General features: G+C 44.0%; 2 protein-coding genes across 28 annotated transcripts in view; both read right to left on the reverse strand.

Moving 5' to 3' along the window:
* Positions 1-19,557, reverse strand: part of LOC134401297 (protocadherin gamma-C5-like) — a 298,584-nt gene that overhangs the window by 24,475 nt on the left and 254,552 nt on the right. For 23 of the 27 annotated variants that reach the window (XM_063130068.1, XM_063130073.1, XM_063130072.1 and 20 more), the window contains exon 2: positions 2,506-2,564. In XM_063130068.1, coding sequence (XP_062986138.1) covers positions 2,506-2,564 — 59 coding nt within the window. Of the gene's footprint in view, positions 1-2,505; positions 2,565-5,698; positions 6,164-6,193; positions 8,467-12,560; positions 14,787-14,976; positions 15,250-19,557 lie in introns of those variants that run through there. The other 4 variants (XM_063130098.1, XM_063130091.1, XM_063130090.1 and 1 more) reach the window with 4 other exon arrangements.
* Positions 16,765-19,294, reverse strand: LOC134401300 (protocadherin gamma-C5-like). The gene has a single exon (XM_063130109.1). The coding sequence runs from the start codon at positions 19,223-19,225 to the stop codon at positions 16,823-16,825; it is 2,403 nt and encodes an 800-aa protein (XP_062986179.1). The 5' UTR covers positions 19,226-19,294; the 3' UTR covers positions 16,765-16,822.

Below are 19,557 nucleotides of genomic sequence, written 5' to 3' on the forward strand. Positions count from 1 at the left end.
AAAGCACTGGCAAGTTCAATAGACAACCGAATACTTTAAAATCTGTTCAAAGCACTTCACATGTACTATTGGGTTATAATCCTTACAACAAGGCCATAAGGTAAGTCAGTATTTTTATCCCCCAGTTTGCAGACAGGGAGACTTAAAACTAGGCCACCTAATGAGCTCATGGCAGTGGTGAGATCTGAACCAAGGGCTTACTCTTTTAACCAGTATGCTGTACCAGCTCCTTTAAAAAAGAAAAAAATGTTCTGGTGATTCTAGTGAATGCCGCTGGAGTTGGAGGGGGAGAAGATAGCAGCCCTACTTGTAAAAAGGGAGGAGGAGCAGGAGGAGGAGGAGCAGAGGCTGCCTTGTTGGTCCATAAGGGAGAAGATTCAAAATCCATGATGAGGCAACACCTTTAATAATAGCAATCAAAATGCATATAATTGTGAGCAAGCTTTCAAGTTCCCAGAATTCTTCATCAAACTGGATGTTAAGCAAAGATGGGATTGGGAGAGGGGGTAGAGAAAAAAATACTGGCTTGATGTTAAAGCAGAAAAAAAATCTGCATTTGTCTTAAGATGGGAGTGCAGCAGGATGTACCAGACTTGAGATTTTGATTAGGTTATACTAGGTGTTATGTAGGTTTCAGATTACACCAAGCATTGCTGAGACATAGAAGTACATAGTGACATTCCCTGATTTTTGGAAATATAAAATCCAGCATCTGACTCAAATACTAAACATTAAGCAAAGATTTTCCTAAACCAAATCTCACCTGAGTCACAAACTCACTAGGTGATCTTAGGACAGAGATGGGCAACTTGTGTTCCTCCAGATGTTTTTTTAACCTACAGCTCCCATCAGCCCTAGCCAATGGTGAGAGATCATGAGAGTTGTAGGCCAAAACATCAGAAGGGCCCACTTTTCCCTTAGGAACTCCATCTTCAATATATTATGGTACAATCCTATCTTGGTAGCTGGCAGCCTCTGAAGTTGGAGGTTCCTGAGTATTTAATGCAGAGTGGCTGGAGGCAATCCTCACCTCTGTGGCGATCCTCACCTCTGTGTTCTGGCTACCCTGCATTTTAGCTAGATGAGTGATTTCATCTACCTAGCTGTGGTGGTTCAGAGCAGAAGGGAAGGAAGCTGGGATGAGTATAGGAAGCTGCACAACATTTCAGAGCATGGCGACACAGCCAGCGCTGAGAGAATCGCAGCGCTGAGGGGGAGGGTAATGCAATTTCTGGGCTCCAGGGTCAGAGCCCTGGTTCCGACCCTGGATCCCAGAAACCAAACAATCCTATGTCCCCCCAGATACTGTCTAGGGAGCAAAGGATTGCTCTCTCTGAATTCTTTAAAAAGCTGTTGTAAATACTATGGAGATCATGTTCGTGAACCACTTCAAATATTGGAAGATTCCTGTTTCTGTTCTACCCATTACTCTTTCTTTGCGGGTTTTTTCCTTAGCAGATACCAAGGCTATTCATGTTGTAAATATTTGATTTCTTTTGGATAATACTGAATTTTATGTCCTTGATGAACAAGCTGGCAATTTTCAGAAAAGCAGGCATGTAGTTGGAAACATGACAAAGAGTCCTGTGGCAGCTTTAAAAGCTGACACATTTGATATGGCAGAATCTTTCAAAGGCCAGAGCCCTACTTTATCAGATGGTGACAACGTCAATGCCAGATGTGATTAGAGAGTCTTTCAAGGTGTTGATTAGTTTTGGTACAAGTGTAATTTGAACTTATGTTTCTCCATAGCTATTTCAGACATCACTTCTCTGTCCCCATCAGATAATGAATTCCAGGATAAGGCTGTACTCCTATACACACGGACCTGGGAGTAAGTGTCATTGAACTCAATCAGACTTACTTCCAAGTAACTATGCATAGGATTGAACTAAGTGTTCATCACACAGGTTCCTCCTCCAACCTGTCACTAGAATTTCCAACTTTTGGACCAGTTGCACTTCCTAACTAAAGTTTAATCTGCAGTAAATAAACTGGCAATAGTGTTTACCTCCATGCTACGAAAAGCTTCATTCTATGACCTATGACAGAGGCACACTTCCCCCCTCCCTTGCCAACTGGTAACTCTACCTGTAATATTACAATAATTTAACCTAAATTACTTTTGTCTGATAGCATGACAGAAGTTTATATATATAGTCCAAGTCAATAAGTAATCTAATGATCTTATTTACAATAGAAGATTGACAACTGCAGCCCAGTGTTTGATAAATATGGGTGGTAGTGGACAACCTTTATTACGAGAAAAAATTCCCTCAGGACGCTCACCCATCTGCCTTTACCCATATATTAATTCTTCCCTGGCTTTCTGAAACAAAATATTGAATGAATATAAACCCAAATATTTCCAGCATATCATATTTGAGAAAGACCACTGTTGCCCAAGTGGTCAATATATTCACTTCATTTCCACAGCACACAACTTAAATCTATAACTGAAATAAAGGAGCACCCATGAAGAAGAAAAGAACAGAAATAACTCACCCACTAGTTCCTGGTCTCTGAGCCTGAGAGAAGCGCCAGTCCGTGTTAGGCTGTGCTTGCTGCAAAAGAAACACAAAGATGGGATTAATGCTTCTCTTCTTAAATGTAAACATATTTGGTTCACTATTATTGCCAGTTTTAAATATGCAGTAGAGTAAGGCAGACGCACAAGCCAGAAAGAATATTTACTGTAAAGCATGCAACAACCACACAGCATTCTTACATGTTCCAAAATACCTCCACACATGAGGTAAATAGCATGATGAGAAAATTTTCTATTCTTCCAGAAGACATCAGAAACAATTCCATGAAAAAAATGAAGCCTGAAATAAACTTGAAGGGGCATCATTTAAACCTGAGAACACCAGAATATCAGGAATAATGAGCTGAGTGGGGGAAGCAGAATTAATTGTTACTGAGAGAGATCTACTGTGTGCCAACATCTGAAATGCTAATAGAATCTCCTAATTTATAATCTTTTCTTAAACAGGCCTTTGATAATGTCCTCCGTTTGCTTTAATCTTTTGCTAGATGTGTGTCTTTGGAGCTTTGCAATTTTTTTCACCCACTGGGATTAAACATTCCATTTCCTACAACAATATATATATATATTTAGCAGGCACAACAGAAGACACACAGTAGTACTATATCTGACTAGACTGAACCATGTATTACTTTCCACCCACACTGTTGCAGTATTAGAACAATGGACATTTTGTAAATAAAGTACATTAAACACCACTATGAACACCATGTTTGAATGGCTCTTTGTGAATACAGCTGAAAAACATGCCACTATTCATATGCAGCGGAAATGTCCAAATTTTCTAGCAATTTTCTTCATTAATCCTTCAGTAATAAAATAACAGTGGGAAGATGTACACCCCTACCATTTTATAATTTTTTAAAAAAAGTCTTTCCTTTAACGCAGTGAGATAAACTTGTGGTTGAAATCTCGGCATAAAGGTGCAATCTACATACTATTAAAACCAATGACAAAACTCTCATATATTCCTAGTTAACGGTGGAAACAACCAGCAACCAGTATTTCTACAATGGGGCAGTGTGTCCCCTCACACAGGGATTTTGGTATATCAGCAAGAGAGAGGATTCAAACAATATTGAATAAATTATTGATAACAGGTCTATAAACAGTAAAGCGTTAAAATATCCAAAGTGTGGACTATGATACCACTGCTATCACTCAAAGATATTCCTAAATCTATGTGTATGTAAAATGACCATGCATATTATATTTATGTATATTTATATACATAGCTCTGCAGGCTAAACTTGCACAGACACCTCCTACAGTGAGCTCTTCATTGCATGCACTTCCTTCCTCAGTTGTTTGTATAATTCTGAGGCCACAATAATCAAAACCTGGGCTCTAAATTTAAACACCTAAATGTAGGCTTCTATTTAAATGTATTTTAAGCATCCACAGCTGTCATTAACGTTTTTTTTAAAAAAAACACCACCACCAAATTCTCTGACGCTTAGAAAATGGCACCTGTGTTTTTAAATTCCTAAATGTGGATTTAAGTATCCCAAAAAATGAAGGCCTTGCTGCCAACTCTCAAAAAGCTTCAAAATACTCATTTGGATTTCTACACAAGGTAGCAAAAGCCAGAATTATGCCAAAGTGACATATGCATGCAACAAGGATTGTAAAGCAATCAAATAGAATGTCACGTATTGCAGAAATACTGCATGCATTTCTATACATATCTTTATACTTCTAACAAAATTAAGAAGCAACAAAGAAACAAAAATGAAATAAGCTTCATTTTTTTAAACAACAACAACAACGCTGACATGCAAATTATGTGTTTTTCCCCTTAAATAAGCTGAACCTGCCTCCTTCACCATGGGTTCACTATTTCCCAGCTCTTGCATTAACACAATGTGACATTTTATTACAAAATATACAGTATCATTCAGTCTTGACACCTCCTACTCCTATCAAAGGGCCTGACCTACTACTAAGATCTTTGGAAGCTCCCATTCATTTCAATAGGACTTACAGAAAATAGCCATTTGGTTGTGCTCTTAGTCAAAGCTGTTTGTGTAGGGATTCATTTGTCAGTGCTACTGCAATGCCTTAGAATTGTATTCATTTGTTTGTTTGTTTATCTTATTTATTTTGAACATTTAAAGGTGTTTTTTTTTTTAAAAAAGCTCCAGATACAGTCAAGATTAAAATACAGTTAAACTAATAAAACAACATCAACATTAATGTCTTCACAGCTTCCATCTGAGGATATTGAGTCCATTTTACAGATTTATCTTTTAAGGCATTTTGGCCCTGGCTCCTGAATTCCTCTAGGCAAATGATATTTTATTCTCTTCTTACGAGATCAGTCATCCTCACCTTTTGACCCACTCCCCTCTTGATTTTTGGAAATCTCAACTTCTTGTGTACAAGTTAGGCACAATATTTGGGAACACATGGACTTGCTGATACCACAACCAGTAAACAAAGCAACATATACATCAAAACTGTGCCACCTCACCCTCTTCCTTTGAACCCCACCTCAAAGGCCATTTCTCCGCTCAAGCCCTTGGTTTATCCTCTAGCTCTTTTTTCCAATTGGAATTAAGTCAGAGTCCAAGTCTAGCTAGACTTCTCACTCAAATGTTTTCAGTATGCATACAGGAGGAGGCCTGGACAGACCTCATTTGTAACTACATCTGCTCTCATCCATTCTTCATGAAATTCACCTGCTGCTCCCTGTCTAAATTTAGATTGTTAGCTTCTTGGGGCAAGGGCACATATTTTGCTTTTCTTATTCTTTAAAGCACTATGATGAAGGCATCATCATCATCATCAGTCTATTAAGCAGGTTTTAAAAAGCTTAATCAGGAAGCAGCAACAGCTACCCAGGTTTCACCCCAAACAGCACAATGTGTTGGGCAGTCCAATCAAGTTACCAATCAATACATTTGCATTGTTGTCCCCAATTCACCACAGAGGACTCTGAGGAGGAAAAGCATTGAACAGGGAATGATATGAAGACAAATGACAGCCACACATTCACTTTATAAAAACCAGAATCTCCTCAAACTGAAGGGGGATCACAATTCTCCCATCTTCCCTCATTATACAACTAGCAGGTAGAAGTTCATGGTGGAGCTCTTATTAAATATGGACTGCAAACAACTTTTCAGGCATCGTTTTTGTGTATCTTACCCCATCAGAGGGACTCTGCAAAACACTGCCTGCCTGCTCAAAGGCAAGAATGCTTTCTGCCGTAGTGGAATGACTGAAAGGTTTAACAAAAAAGAAATCTCCCTGTTCAGACATTGGAGAGAGACAAGACTTGTAGTGCTGAGCTCCAGCTCCACCCACTTCAATGTATCTGATAAAACCTTCCGGATTTGGGCGCCCACTGAAACTTATGGTGGATTTCCTGTCTGTCCTCCTACTGCAGCAGCGAGCTATGAACCAGCTGGGAACACAGAGGCCAGACTTGAAACATCTGGCTCCTACAACAATCAACATTACACAAGACACCAGAGAGATGGCCACAAGAGAGATGATAAGGTAGAGTGTTAAATTGGGGGCTCTGGAAGGTGATTTTGGGAGACGGTCCAGAGACTTGGAAAAATCTTGCACAGCGTTATCTTCCGAGGAGATCACGAGAACCAATGAAGCTGAGAGAGATGGCACCCCGTTGTCTCTCACCTCTACCACCAACCTGTGGGAAACCCCAGGCTCCCTTAGTGCCCGGGTAACCCGGATCTCTCCTGAGTGGCGCTCCACTTTGAAAGCAGTGGGCTCATTAGGCTCCTGAAGCAAACTGTATGAAAGCCATGCATTGTGGCCACTGTCAGCATCCACAGCCACCACCTTAGTCACCAGGTGTCCAGGATCCACTGGGAGTAGAACTGACTGGTGAAAGGAAGAGCCCTTGGGAACCTGTGGGTGTACAATCACAGGGGCATTGTCATTCTGATCCACTATGAACAAATGAAGAGTTGCTGTGCTGCTCAGAGGTGGGAAACCCGAATCCTTCACCTCCACTGCAACTTGGAAGACCTTCTCTTGCTCATAGTCAAGAACCCTGGATGTGTAAATACTGCCATTCTCTTGGTTAATGTGGAAATAGGTTGAGATGGGCAGGCCATGATTTCCGTTGTCCACAATGGAATAAGACAGCTTGGAGTTGACACCTACGTCTGGGTCAGAGGCTGACAGGGAAAAGACTAGAGTCCCTGGAGATACATTTTCCTCCACGTGGGCTGTGTAGGAAGGGATGGAGAAGGTGGGTGCATTGTCATTGACATCGGAGATTTGAATTAAAATGTTTTTCTGTGTGGATCTTTGAGGCATTCCAGAATCAGTTGCTTTAATTGTGATATTATATCCAGCAGCCTTCTCTCGATCCAGGGGGGCACTGGTAACTAGTGAAAAATGCCCTTTAAAGGAAGACACCAGTTTAAATGGGATGTGCCTTGTAATCTCCAAGTGTACGTGTGCATTTTCCTCAGAATCATTGTCCTTTGCCTGGATGAATGCAATGACTGTCCCTGTGGGTGCATCTTCTTGTACTGGGCTGGAGAGAGAAGTCAACATAATCTCTGGGCTGTTGTCATTGACATCAACAAGTTCCACTCTTATATTACAGTGACCCTCCATGGCAGGGGATCCCTTGTCTTTAATGTAGATGGCAATCTCATATGCGCTTGCTTCTTCATAATCCAGAAGAGCTTTGGTCCTGATCTCCCCTGTTTGAGGGTCCAAGCTAAATAGGTCAAGGAGCTTCACAGGTGCACTGTTGCTGGGTTTGAAGAAATATTCAACTTCTCCATTGGGACCTTCATCTAAGTCAGTAACATTGAGTTTTGTTACAACAGTGCCCACCTGGATGTTTTCTTCCAAATAAACCTTTGATACGGGTGGCTCACACACAGGGGGGTTGTCATTTGCATCCAGGACATGGACTGTTACCTGAGCAGTGCCAGACTGGACAGGATTTCCACTGTCCAGGGCTGTCAGGATTAAATGATGGACAGCTGCTTTTTCCCTGTCCAGGAGCTTCTCCAGTACAATTTCAGGCATTTTGACTCCATCCCCCCTGACGTGGATGCTCAGGGCAAAATGTTCACTTGGGCTGAGCTCATAGGTTGCAATAGAGTTGGAACCTGTGTCTGGGTCTTCTGCAGCTTCCAGTCGTAATCGAGTTCCTGGGTTGGCCACCTCGGTGATGTCTAAAGAAATAGTGTCCTTTGGGAACTTGGGGGCATTGTCATTCACGTCCAGTATCTCCACCTCCACCCGGTTAAGTTGCAGGGGGTTCTCCAGCACCAGTTGAAGAGGGAAAGCGCACATGGGGCTGGAACTGCACAGCGCTTCCCGATCCAGCCTCTCATTGACAAGTAACATGCCGTCTGCCAGGTTCACTTGGAAGTAGTGGCGCATTCCCTCACTGACCAGCTGCAAGCGACGAGCAGACAAGCTCCTCACATCCACTCCCAGGTCCTTGGCAACATTCCCCACGTAAGAGCCTGGATCCCGGTCCTCTAGGACTGAGTAGCGAATCTGTGCGGGGATGAGCTCTGGCAGGGAAAAGACGGAAGCAAAAAGCACCAGCAGCTGCCATTGCACATTCTGTCTGCCATCCATCCCCGGCTGCTTTGCTCAAAAGGATTGCTGTTTCCAGTTGCCGTCCAGCCCCAAGGGGGTGTGTGGCTTGCTCCCCCTGGACACACGCCGCAATCGGATGTCCCTCCCCCCCAAAGGTCTGCTCCTGGTGGCTCCGGGATGACCTGAGAGGGGCTGTGCAGCGGGAAGACGCTTGCTGCAGCTGGAGATGGGGGAGGGGGAATGGATTTTAAAGCACTCGGATCAGCAGCATCTCATTGGCAAAATGAGCAGCAGAGAAAAGGGGCTGTGAAACGGATACTGACAAGTGACAATTCCCTCCTCAGCGGCAGCAGCAGTGAAGCCCCTTCTCAAAATACACACCAATTGCCCCCCTCCGAACTCCACAGCCGCTTGTCCCTCCCCCCTTCCTCCTCTCCCAGCATAGAAGAGAGATTTGGAGGACCAGCCCAAGGGAACCATCAGCCAAAAGAGCTCCCCAGACTGTCTTGAAGAAAATGCTGAAATCAAAGATGCAGTACAGAGGCAGGGAGAGCGGTAACTTGGGGGTGGGGGGGGGGGAGGGGGAGGAGGAAAATATACCATCCTGCCACTTCCCTAATTCCAAAAAGAAAAAGGAAGGAAGGAAGGTAAGCATTAGATAAACAATTCCAGAGGGTTTTAGAGAAGGCGGGTGTAATATAACACAGCCTATGCATTAGAATCTGCATTGATTCCCCCCCCCCATTTTTCCTAGGTGCTGGGAAACCCACACAAAATATGTGTAGGGGTTCCAGAGCTGAAGCCAAAATGGAATGCTCTCACCTTGCTAAAGAAGCTGGGCTCAGTTAGATTGCTGCAAGAGGCTGTCCTAAGAGTCAAATTAGGTTTCATGAATACAAATTCACTGATATCCGAGACAGGAGAAAAACAGGATCTGTATCCCCGGGCAGGGGGTCCTGAAGTAGCCACTTGTACTCCAATCATGGCATCTTCAGGGCTCAGCTGGTAATGGTAATGTCCCATCATGTGATCTGGGGCATCCTCAAGTCCACCAGCTTTACTTCCACAGCATCCAAAGATGGTAGTTGTTGCACGTGCATCACGGCGGAGGCACCGAACTCCCAGGGCCACCAAAGCAATCAATGAGATAGTGGAAATTGCTGCCAAGGAGATGATAAGATATACAGTCAATGTGGGAGGTCCCTCACTTTCCACTGAGTGCGTAGTTAACCCCAGAAAGGCTTCAGGACTGCTTTCCTCCAGGAGCACAATCACGGTGACTGAGGTGGACATGGAAGGCTCTCCTGAGTCTTTGACAACCATGACAAGCTCCTGAGCTGGATTGTCTAGATCCTGTATTGCTCGCATAGTCCTCACCTCCCCACTGCGGAGGGCCATGCTGAAAAGACTGGGGTCTGTGGCTTGTTCTAAATGGTAAGAAAGCCATGCATTTCGTCCAGAGTCCAAGTCTACTGCCATAATTTTTGTGATTAAGGCATTGGCTGTAGTAGATCGTGGAATCCTGAAATGTACAATTGAGTCTTTCCCAGTAAAGGGAAACCGAATCCAAGGTGCATTGTCATTCTGGTCTAGTAGATAGATATACACCATGATCCTGTTGCAGAGAGGAGGGTAGCCACCATCACATGCTTCCACTTGGAACTGAAAATGATTGGTATGCTCATAATCAAAAGGACTCTCTGCAAATACTTCACCATTTGTTGGGTTGATAGAGATGTAAGAAATGGGATCCTCCACCAGTTCTTGTCCAGGACTGGGCAAAACAGAATAAGACAGACGGGAATTCTGGTCCTTATCTGCATCTGTTGCAGAAATGGCAAGAAGAACCACCCCTACTGGATTATTTTCTTCTAGGATGGCTTCATAAAATGATCTGTCAAATTGAGGTGGGTTGTCATTGACATCTGCCAGAGTGATGGAGAAAGATGTGTGTTGGGAGAGAGGTGGACTTCCTAAGTCAAAGGCATAGATGGTGACATTGTACTGAGGAGTGCTCTCACGATCTAGCTGTTCACTGGTGAGCAAAGAGTACTGGTGCTCAAAGTCTTTTCGAAGTTTGAAAGGAAGGTTTCTGGGCAGATCACACTGGACTTTGCCTTGATCACCAGAGTCTCTGTCTTTGACGTGTATCACAGCAACCACAGTACCAGGAGGTGCATCTTCACTCATGGAACTGGAGAAAGAGGTGAGAATGACTTCGGGGGCATTATCATTGACGTCCGTCACTTCTACCATCACACTGCAATGCTCCTCCATAGTAGGCGAGCCCATGTCCTTAGCCTCCACTTCAATCTCATACACATTGGCCTTTTCAAAATCCAGGCTGCCTTGAACACGAATCTCTCCTGTGATGTCATCAATAGCAAATATTCTGCACAAGGCTTCAGAGTTATGGCTGCTGAGAGAATACTGTATCTGTCCATTAGACCCTTCATCCAAGTCTGTTGCATTCAGTTTAATCACGAGGGTTCCTGGAGGAGAGTTTTCCACCAAGCGGGTGTAGTAAGTGGGCTTGTCAAAAACGGGATGATTATCATTGGCATCCAGAACATGAACAGCGATTCGGATAGAACTAGATCTGGGTTGGGTGCCACCATCCTCAGCTGTAAGAACCAAGTAGTGGACAGCCATGTGCTCCCTGTCCAGTGCTTTCTCCAGAACTAGCTCTGGGAATTTGGTGCCATCGGTGCGTGCCTTCACATTGAGGTTGAAGTTGTCATTGGCGCTGAGGTGATAAGTCTGCAAAGTGTTTGTTCCGACATCTGGATCCTGTGCATGTGGGATAGGGAAACGGGCACCCAGTGCAGCCAGTTCATAGATTTGCAGAGCTATTGTGCTACTTGAGAATACAGGAGCGTTGTCATTGATATCCAGAATCTCCACTTCAATGCGATAGAACTCCACTGGGTTTTCAATAGCAAGTTTAAGATGCAAGAAACACCGCAGATTCTGCACACAGAGCTGCTCTCTGTCTATTCTGTCATTGATTATTATGATTCCAGTGTTCACATTCACAGAGAAATACTGGGAATCAGAATCGGAAAGCACTTGCAGATTGGCAGCTGCAAGCTTTGTCACATCCATTCCTAAATCCTTAGCAACATTTCCTACAAAGGCTCCTCGAGTGAGTTCTTCTGGGACAGAGTAACGGATCTGTGCAAAACAGCCACTCAGAAACAGACAGAAAGCAAAGGCATGCACGAGTCCCAAACGCCAGGCAGAGTTTTCTGTTCTGAGCATCTTTCTGAAATCCATAGCAGGAAGCTCTAAAACTGCAAAACAGGAGCTATTTATAGCAAACAGTATCTCTTTAAACCCCTGGAGAACACACCACCTATCTTGAAGAAATATGAAATATATGAGAGGAAAAGGGTCTGTGGTCAGTGTTTACCTCTCTCATTCATTGTTTTGGTTTGAGAGAGATTGACACAGCTGTGGAGGGGAGTGGTACGCGCCGCAGATCTTCAATGTTAACCTCCTGCTCATTGGTTGAGACCGCCTTCCTATTTATCCAATCAGCAGATTCCTTCCCAGGACAGCAACACACGCACCAATCCAAGTCTGGAAGTTGCTACTGTGCGAAAAAGGACCGCGTAACCTGCTGTTTTTAACCTAGAGACACCAGGCTAAATGGCAGACAATGGAAAACAAAGCCCAAAATCTTCTCGTTTTGCTTCTGTGCGAGCGGTAGGACCCTCAGAAGCTTTAGCTGCAAAGAGGCATTTGCTCTAAAAGCACAGCCTGACTCCTCCTGTTATAGTCACAATAGAAGAGCCGATTTATCATTTTCTATGAGGAATCACAGTTAAATGAAAGCTAGCAAGCAATAGCTCCCCCTTATTCCAGCCTAAACTTTCAGATCATCCTGTTTAATTGTTTCTGGGCTACTGAACTAATGACAATTTAAGATATATTTATTTGAGAAAATGTATACCCAGCCCTTCCAATGGAAAAACTCAGGGCAACTATCAATAATTTTAGTGCAAATTTTCTCAGATACCTGTTGTTTTTAGAGGAGAAAAAAAATCTAATTACATTTTAATTGGAAGGATAGGCAACTTTGCAGTTGTAAAAATGTTAAGAGTGAGAGTGAAACTGACTTTGTGACCAGCATTATCTGAAGGATAATTTTGAATTATTTATTATTCACATTTATATACTGCTTTCCACAAAGTTATCAAAGCATTGAACATAAAATACAGTGACATTAAAAAGGTGGCCTCTCATTTCCTTATGGTTCCTGTTCCAAATCCAACCCCTGCTCACTGACTCCCCACCCCCTGCTTTCTCTCAAGGCTGAGGCTAGCAAAAGGCAACTACTGTACAACATGGTGAAGAATCCACATAGCTTCATTTTTAAAAGACCTGACCAGTGTCCCTCCCCACCCCTTCAATCCAATAGCAAATTCATTTGGGAGGGGAAAAGGACAAAATGCCATCTCACCTGCTGCCTGGGATGGTTGAACGTATCAGTATGAGATAAAAAAGAATCAAATTCCCTTGTCAGAGTACATGGCTGGGGGTAATCCACAGGCCTCATAAAGGTGAAATCACTTCTGTCGGACCCTGGAGAATAGCTGGCTCTATAGCACTGGCTCTGAGGCTCTGTGGGCCTGAGTGTAACCTCCATGTATTTTAGTGTGCCATCTGAGTTCAGCTGCAGTTTGGGACTGGACTGTTTGAAGACATCCCTGGCAGGAGCATCCATCAAACTGCAACAAGAGGAATCTCTGTATTTTTTATTGCAAAAGCATTTTGCAGAGAAGACGATGAACGTAACAAGGGACACCATGCTAACTGCCACCAGTGCTATGATCAGATAGAGGGTCAAGTCAGATTTTTCTTTGGGATGCGCCAAGAAATCATGAGACTGAGGACTTTCTTCAGATGCTTTATCCTCCAAAGAGACCAAGATGGCAATGGTGGTGGACAAAGGTGGGTCTCCATTGTCCTTCACCAAGACAAGGACTTTCTGTGCAGGGAAATCTGTTTCTTGGAAGTCTCGAACAGTCCAGATTTCTCCAGTGTAGGGAGCCACTCGGAACAAAGAGGGATCAGTAGATTGGGGAAGCAAGGTGTAAGACAGCCAGGCATTATGGCCAGAGTCTGCATCCACTGCTGTGACTTTAGTGACCACGTAGCCTGCTGGTGCAGACTGAGGGATCCTCTGGAATGCTGACAAGTCCTGGCCAGTTACTGGATACAAAACAACAGGGGCATTATCATTCTGATCCAGTATGAAAAGGTAGACAATGACACTGGAGCTCAGTTGGGGTGACCCGGCATCCTGCACAACAACAGGAATTTGCAGTACTTGAAGCATCTCATAGTCAAAAGAGTGCTGGGCATAGATGTTCCCATTATCTGGGTTGATGTAAACAAAAGAAGAGACAGGGGCATTGTGGATCTGACTTCCCACCACTGAGTAAGTTAGCCGGGAATTGTCACCTTCATCCGGATCAGAGGCAGCCACCGTGCACAGCAGAGAGCCAGGTGGGTTATTCTCCTTCAAGAAGGAGTTGTAGAAATGCTGAGAGAAGGATGGGGCATTGTCATTAACATCTGAGATGTTCAACAAAACAGTGACATCTGTGCTTAGAGGTGGGGACCCCGAGTCTTGGGCAGTAAGCTTGATGATATATTGAGAGACTGTTTCTCTGTCCAGCTTCTCACGTGTAAGCAAGGAATAGTGGTTTTCAAATGATTTAATTTTAAAGGGCAAGTTTGGTGATATTTGTAAGTTCACTTTTCCATTGGCACCTGAATCTTGGTCTCGTACATTGAAAAGCCCAACCACTGTTTCTAGAGGGGTATTTTCTGGCACTGGGTTTACTAAGGAGGTAAGTAGAACCTCTGGGGGATGATCATTCTCATCTTCCACTTCCACTTGAATAACACAGTGGCCTTCCATTTGCGGAATGCCCTTGTCTCTGGCCCTCACATGAAGTTCATAAAAATGGGATTCTTCAAAATCCACAACCCCTTGGACATGGATCTCACCTGTGTGGGGATCCAAACCAAACAGCTTCTGTATGGAATCAGATGTGTGGATTCCAAAGGAATACTGTATTTCTCCATTAGAACCTGCATCGGGGTCAGTTGCATTGAGTTTGAAAAGCAAAGAGCCAATGGGCATGTTCTCCAAAAAGCTGATCTTGTACACAGGAAGATCAAACGCAGGCTCATTGTCATTATTATCAAGGACCACAATGGTGATCTGAGCTGTTCCTGACAGGACAGGATCCCCCCCATCACAAGCAGTCAGTATGAGCTGGTGTTCTGATTGTTGCTCTCTGTCCAAAGGGTGCTCTAGCACTAGCTCAGGTAAAAGCTTGCCATCCTTCACATTCTTTACATTAAGTGAGAAATGGGGGTTGGGACTAAGTCGGTAGGCACTGACTGCATTGGTGCCCACATCTGTATCATGTGCACTCTCCAGTGGGAAACGTGACCCTGTGGTGGAAGACTCTGCTATCCTCAATACAAGCCAGGGAGTGATGAAATTGGGTGCATTGTCATTTAAGTCCAGAATCTCCACTTCCAAGTGAAAGAGTTCCAAGGGGTTTTCTATAACTACTTGAACTGGCAGTAGGCACACTGCACTTGCTCCACACAGGGTCTCTCGATCTATCTTTTCATTCACTATCAGAGTGCCACTGGCCAGGTTAAGTGCAAAGTACCTCTTGCTCTCCTCGGAGCCCAGCTGCAGCCTGCGACTTGAAAGATCTGCCAGTGTAAAGCCCAGGTCTTGGGCCACCTTCCCCACCATCGTCCCCAGCTCCGATTCCTCCACCATGGAATAGTGGATCTGTCCTGTAACCAACGCCCAGTCCAACAGCAAAAACAAACCCTGTACTTGCCATTTGAAAGAGGGTTGCGAGGACAAGTGTGGCTCCATTTCAAAAAAGTCCTCTTCCAGAAGGAGTCTTTGTGGTCTTTTCCAGTGATCAGAAGGTTCCAGGAGCTGGATGAGTGCTGTTTTTAAAACCCCTCGGTATTTCCTTCCAAATGAATTTAAGTAGCTTTGAGCTTGCCTAGCTGCAGCAACAGAGTGTTAGTCAGAGAGCTGAGGGGGTGGATTGGGGGAGGAATGCTGAGTTACAGCCATGGCGACGAGGAGGGAAGTCAAGGCAGAAAGAGCAGAAACACCCCCCCCCCCCAATTTTTGGGATTAACACCTGACTAGATGACAGTTCCATCCACTCTCCACCGGTGACAACTCCACCTACACTCTTAAAGCTGCAATAACATGCAAGGTTGAGATGGCAGCACTGATCAGCCCCATCCTTCACCCCTAAATGTAACTATTCAGGAGACTGGTTCGTCACAGGTTTTGGCAGCTAAGTTTAGCAGCTCAGAGTCTTGTTCTCAAGGAAACAGCACGTCCAGGAAGCATGAACTGTACAAATCCTCATTGTTCACATTAGCTAGATTCCTTCTATCTCATATGAACAAAAGACAAACTCTCAGCTGCAGGGAAAACAGAACCGTAGTCTCTCTGGCTAATAACTGGCCTGATTTTTCACTTGCTATGAAAAAGGTATTTGTTATAGTGCAAAATAGGAAAGATAAGGAGGAACTCTCACAGAGTGTGCTCTAACATTTGGCAAAGATCTTCAATATATATAAAATCTTAGGCACTATGAAGGCAAAAATGCCCCGGAATTTGTTACAAATGTTGCAAATAAATACATAAATAAATAAAACAAGCCGTTTCAGAATGTTTATGCCTAAATGAACGTAAAGCAATATCTACCACACCATGCAAGAATGCATAAGCTTCAAAATTGCCTAAAGCCACCCAGTTCCATTCATTGGGCTCTCCAAAATTAGAAAATAATAGTTAATGCAGCCATATTTCTGAGTAGATTCATTGTAATTGAAAGACAGTGGTATGGATTTGCTCAGTAAAAATCCACAAATGCAGCAATTTTAGGCTATGGTACAAAAGGAGAAAGGGCAGTTTACAAGAACCAGATTATTTATACTAACTGAATTGATAGAAACAGCCTACATTTTTTTCTTTGGGTGATAATATGACATCCACAAACAAAACCATAGAACTGCAGCGGACTCATTAAGTGGGCCCTTTTTCCTAAGATAGGGTGTCCCATCCTTGAAGCTGTCCTGAGGGATGCCTGTTCACCCTGTTTCCTTCCCCCTTCATCCCCCCTGCTTTCGAAAAGGACAAAGATTCTTCAAACTCCCTTAGAAAATTTTTCATCTGCTGAACTACTTTTATAGCTAGAAACTATTTGCTGATATTTAGCCTAAAATCTATGTCCCAGTAGTTTAAAAGCATGACTTCTCGTCAAATCTTTAGGGGGCATGGTTAGTCTTTCTGAGCTTCTTTGAAAATATTTGTAAAGGGACAATATATTTCCTTGCAGAATCTCAAATCCCCAAACTGCCCAGGGAGCTTCCGCTATTGGGCGGTATAAAAATGTAACAAATAAATAAATAAATAAATAAAAAGTGTGTTCAGTTGACAAGTACTAATGAGATGTAAAGTTTGGTGGGATAGCCCATCTTGTTCCACACTGAACTTTCTGAGATCTGCAACAGCCAACTCACACTCTAGATTAGCATAAGGGAGTCTGTGGCAGACAGTGTCCAAGATCTAATTGTCCAAGATCTCAACACCTTAATACAAAACCTGCGTAATATGGCCACCACTGCCATCACCAGAGCTGGCATCAAAGAGTGCTACATTAAGTGCTTACAGAATCGTATTTTATGTCTCACCTCATTTAGCTCTTGGGAAAGACTGCTGGCCAGAAGAGTATCTGTGTTGTTGATATCCTGTTGAGTAACTGGATTTGCAATCCTGAAGTTTCTCCCTTCTGAAAAGCGAGTCTGACCAGGTCTCAGGAGAGTTAAAGGAGAAACAATATCTCCCCCAATGAATGCTGTAGGAAACTCAATTTTTTCCTCTGGGCTCAAGTGTATTGAAAAAGTGTCAAATTGTCCTTCCAATGGCATGGGGTTTCTTCCCTTCAGGTCACTGTTCCAAGCAACAGCTGAGTGTCGTGCTCTCAGTCTTTTAAGACATTTCACAGCTAAAAATATAAAAGCCAAAGTAGAAAGTGCTGAGATTATGATCAGAGCAATAATGAGATGCAAAGTCAGGTGGGACAGACCATCCTGTTCCATGCTGGACTTTCTGAGATCTTCCATGACCAATTCATGCTCAGGCTCTAGATTAAGAATCAGAGTGACTGTGGCAGACAGGGGTGGTATCCCATTATCCAAGACTTCAACAACAAGCTCTTGGGAAAGGGCATCTTGTTCCAGAAGAGCTCGGAGAGTTCGGATCTCTCCGGTATATGCTGAGATTTTGAAAAGCTTTCGGTCTGTGGCTTGTTGCAGCTTATAAGAAACCCATGCATTCTGTCCAGAATCTGCATCCACAGCTGTGACTTTGGTTACTAAGTAACCTTCTTGTGCAGAAAAAGGTACTGGCTGCTGGACAAGGACCCCCTTCTTGGTCACAGGGTAGATAATAAGAGGAGTATTATCATTCTGGTCTATGATGAAGATGTAGATAGTCACATTGGTGCTAAGGGGAGGGTTACCGCTGTCCTTAGCTTGGATCTGGAAAACCAGTTGTTGGGTTTGTTCATAGTCAAATGAACAGCCACTGTAGATGGTGCCATTGTCCATGACATAGACGTAGGAGGAAATGGGCATTCCATTTATAAAGTGGTCCACCAAAAAGTAAGAAAGCTGTGAGTTCTGGCCCAGATCAGGGTCAAAGGCAGATACAGAAATGACTGGCATCCCTAGAGGGTTGTTCTCGGGTACAAGGGTCTGGTATGCCGACTGTGAGAAGCGCGGTGGGTTATCATTAAGATCAGATATGTTTACAAGGAAATTGCTCTGGCTTGAAAGAGGTGGAGAACCAGCATCTGTGGCTGTGATTGTAACCTTATACTGTGAAAATTCCTCCCGATCCAGAGGGCCACGAGTGATCAAAGAATAGTGGTTCTTAAAAGAAGGTACAATCTGGAAGGGGATGTCTGCAGGAAGATGAAGCTGTACTTCCCCATTTTGCCCAGAATCACCATCACTGACTCTGAAGAGTCCTGCTGTGGTACCCGGAGGAGCATCTTCTGGTATGGTAGTAGTGAGGGAAGTAAACCTAATTAGTGGTGCATTATCATTCACATCTGCTATCTCCACTAAGATGTTGCAGTGTGTATCCATGGAAGGCGATCCTTGGTCTCTGGCTCTCACATCGATTTCATAAGAAGTTTCATCTTCATAGTCCACGCTTCCCATGACTCTTATCTCCCCGGTTTCTTCACCAAGGCTGAAAATTCTCTTGACCTTCTGTGGAGTGTGGCTGCTGAAGGAATAAGAAACTTTCCCATTTGGACCTTCATCCTTGTCTGTAGCATACAAATGTACCACCAGTGCTCCCACAGGGGCATTTTCTAGTAGGCTAACTTTGTACACTGACTGATTAAAGACAGGTGGGTTGTCATTGGCATCTATAACTGACACTACAATCTTAGTAGTTCCAGATTTCGCAGGAACTCCTCCATCCAGGGCTGTCAGCACCAAATGGTGAAGCTGCTGTTGCTCTCTATCCAGTGCCTTCTCTAAAATCAGTTCAGGTTTGCTGCTGCCTTTATTAGACTTGATGTTCAGGCTGAATTGTCCACGTGGATTCAAATGGTAGGTGCTAATTGAATTCGTACCAATGTCTAAATCTTCCGCACTCTCCAGGGGGAAGCGGGCCCCTGGCATTGCAGACTCTGCAATCTCCAAATGGGTGAGAGTGGTAAGGAAAACAGGATCATTGTCATTCACATCCAGGATCTCTACTTCCACACGGTGGGAGGCTGTTGGGTTTACAAGCATGAGCTCCAGATACAACAGACAGTGCAACATGGGCCCGCAAAGCTGCTCTCGGTCCAGCCGCTCTTTCACTACCAAGAGACCGCTCTGAGCCTTCGCTTCGAAGTACTTTTCAGCAGAGCCAGCCATGATCTGCAGCTGTCGGGAGACCACCTGGGGAGCCTCCAGACCCAAATCTTTAGCCACATCCCCCACAAAGGCCCCAGGAGCAAGCTCCTCGGGAATAGAATAATGGAGCTGGGTCATCTCCCCAGCACTCTGGAGAGAGACAGAAACCAAAAGCAAAGCTCTTACTTGCCATTGCAGGTGCTGTCTTTCCTCTGAAGAGAGCATGATGTTACCAAAATGTCCCCTTCCTTTGCTGGTCCTCTGTCCTCTGTGATTCCAGCACAGCCACGAAAGCGACATGGAATCCTGTTTTAGATAGCGCAAGGGCTGAGAGAGCGGTGTACCATCTGCATCTTTTATCTTGTTTTCTTCCACAGAGAACAGAACAGCAGTGCCTAGTCCAACCCAGAATCAAGAAGGGAGGGCCTTTGTTGTTAATCAGAGCAAAGACTGGGTTTCTGCAATCAAGG

The sequence above is a fragment of the Elgaria multicarinata genome, chromosome 7 (assembly GCF_023053635.1).
Source record: "Elgaria multicarinata webbii isolate HBS135686 ecotype San Diego chromosome 7, rElgMul1.1.pri, whole genome shotgun sequence".
Taxonomy (NCBI): Eukaryota; Metazoa; Chordata; class Lepidosauria; order Squamata; family Anguidae; genus Elgaria; species Elgaria multicarinata.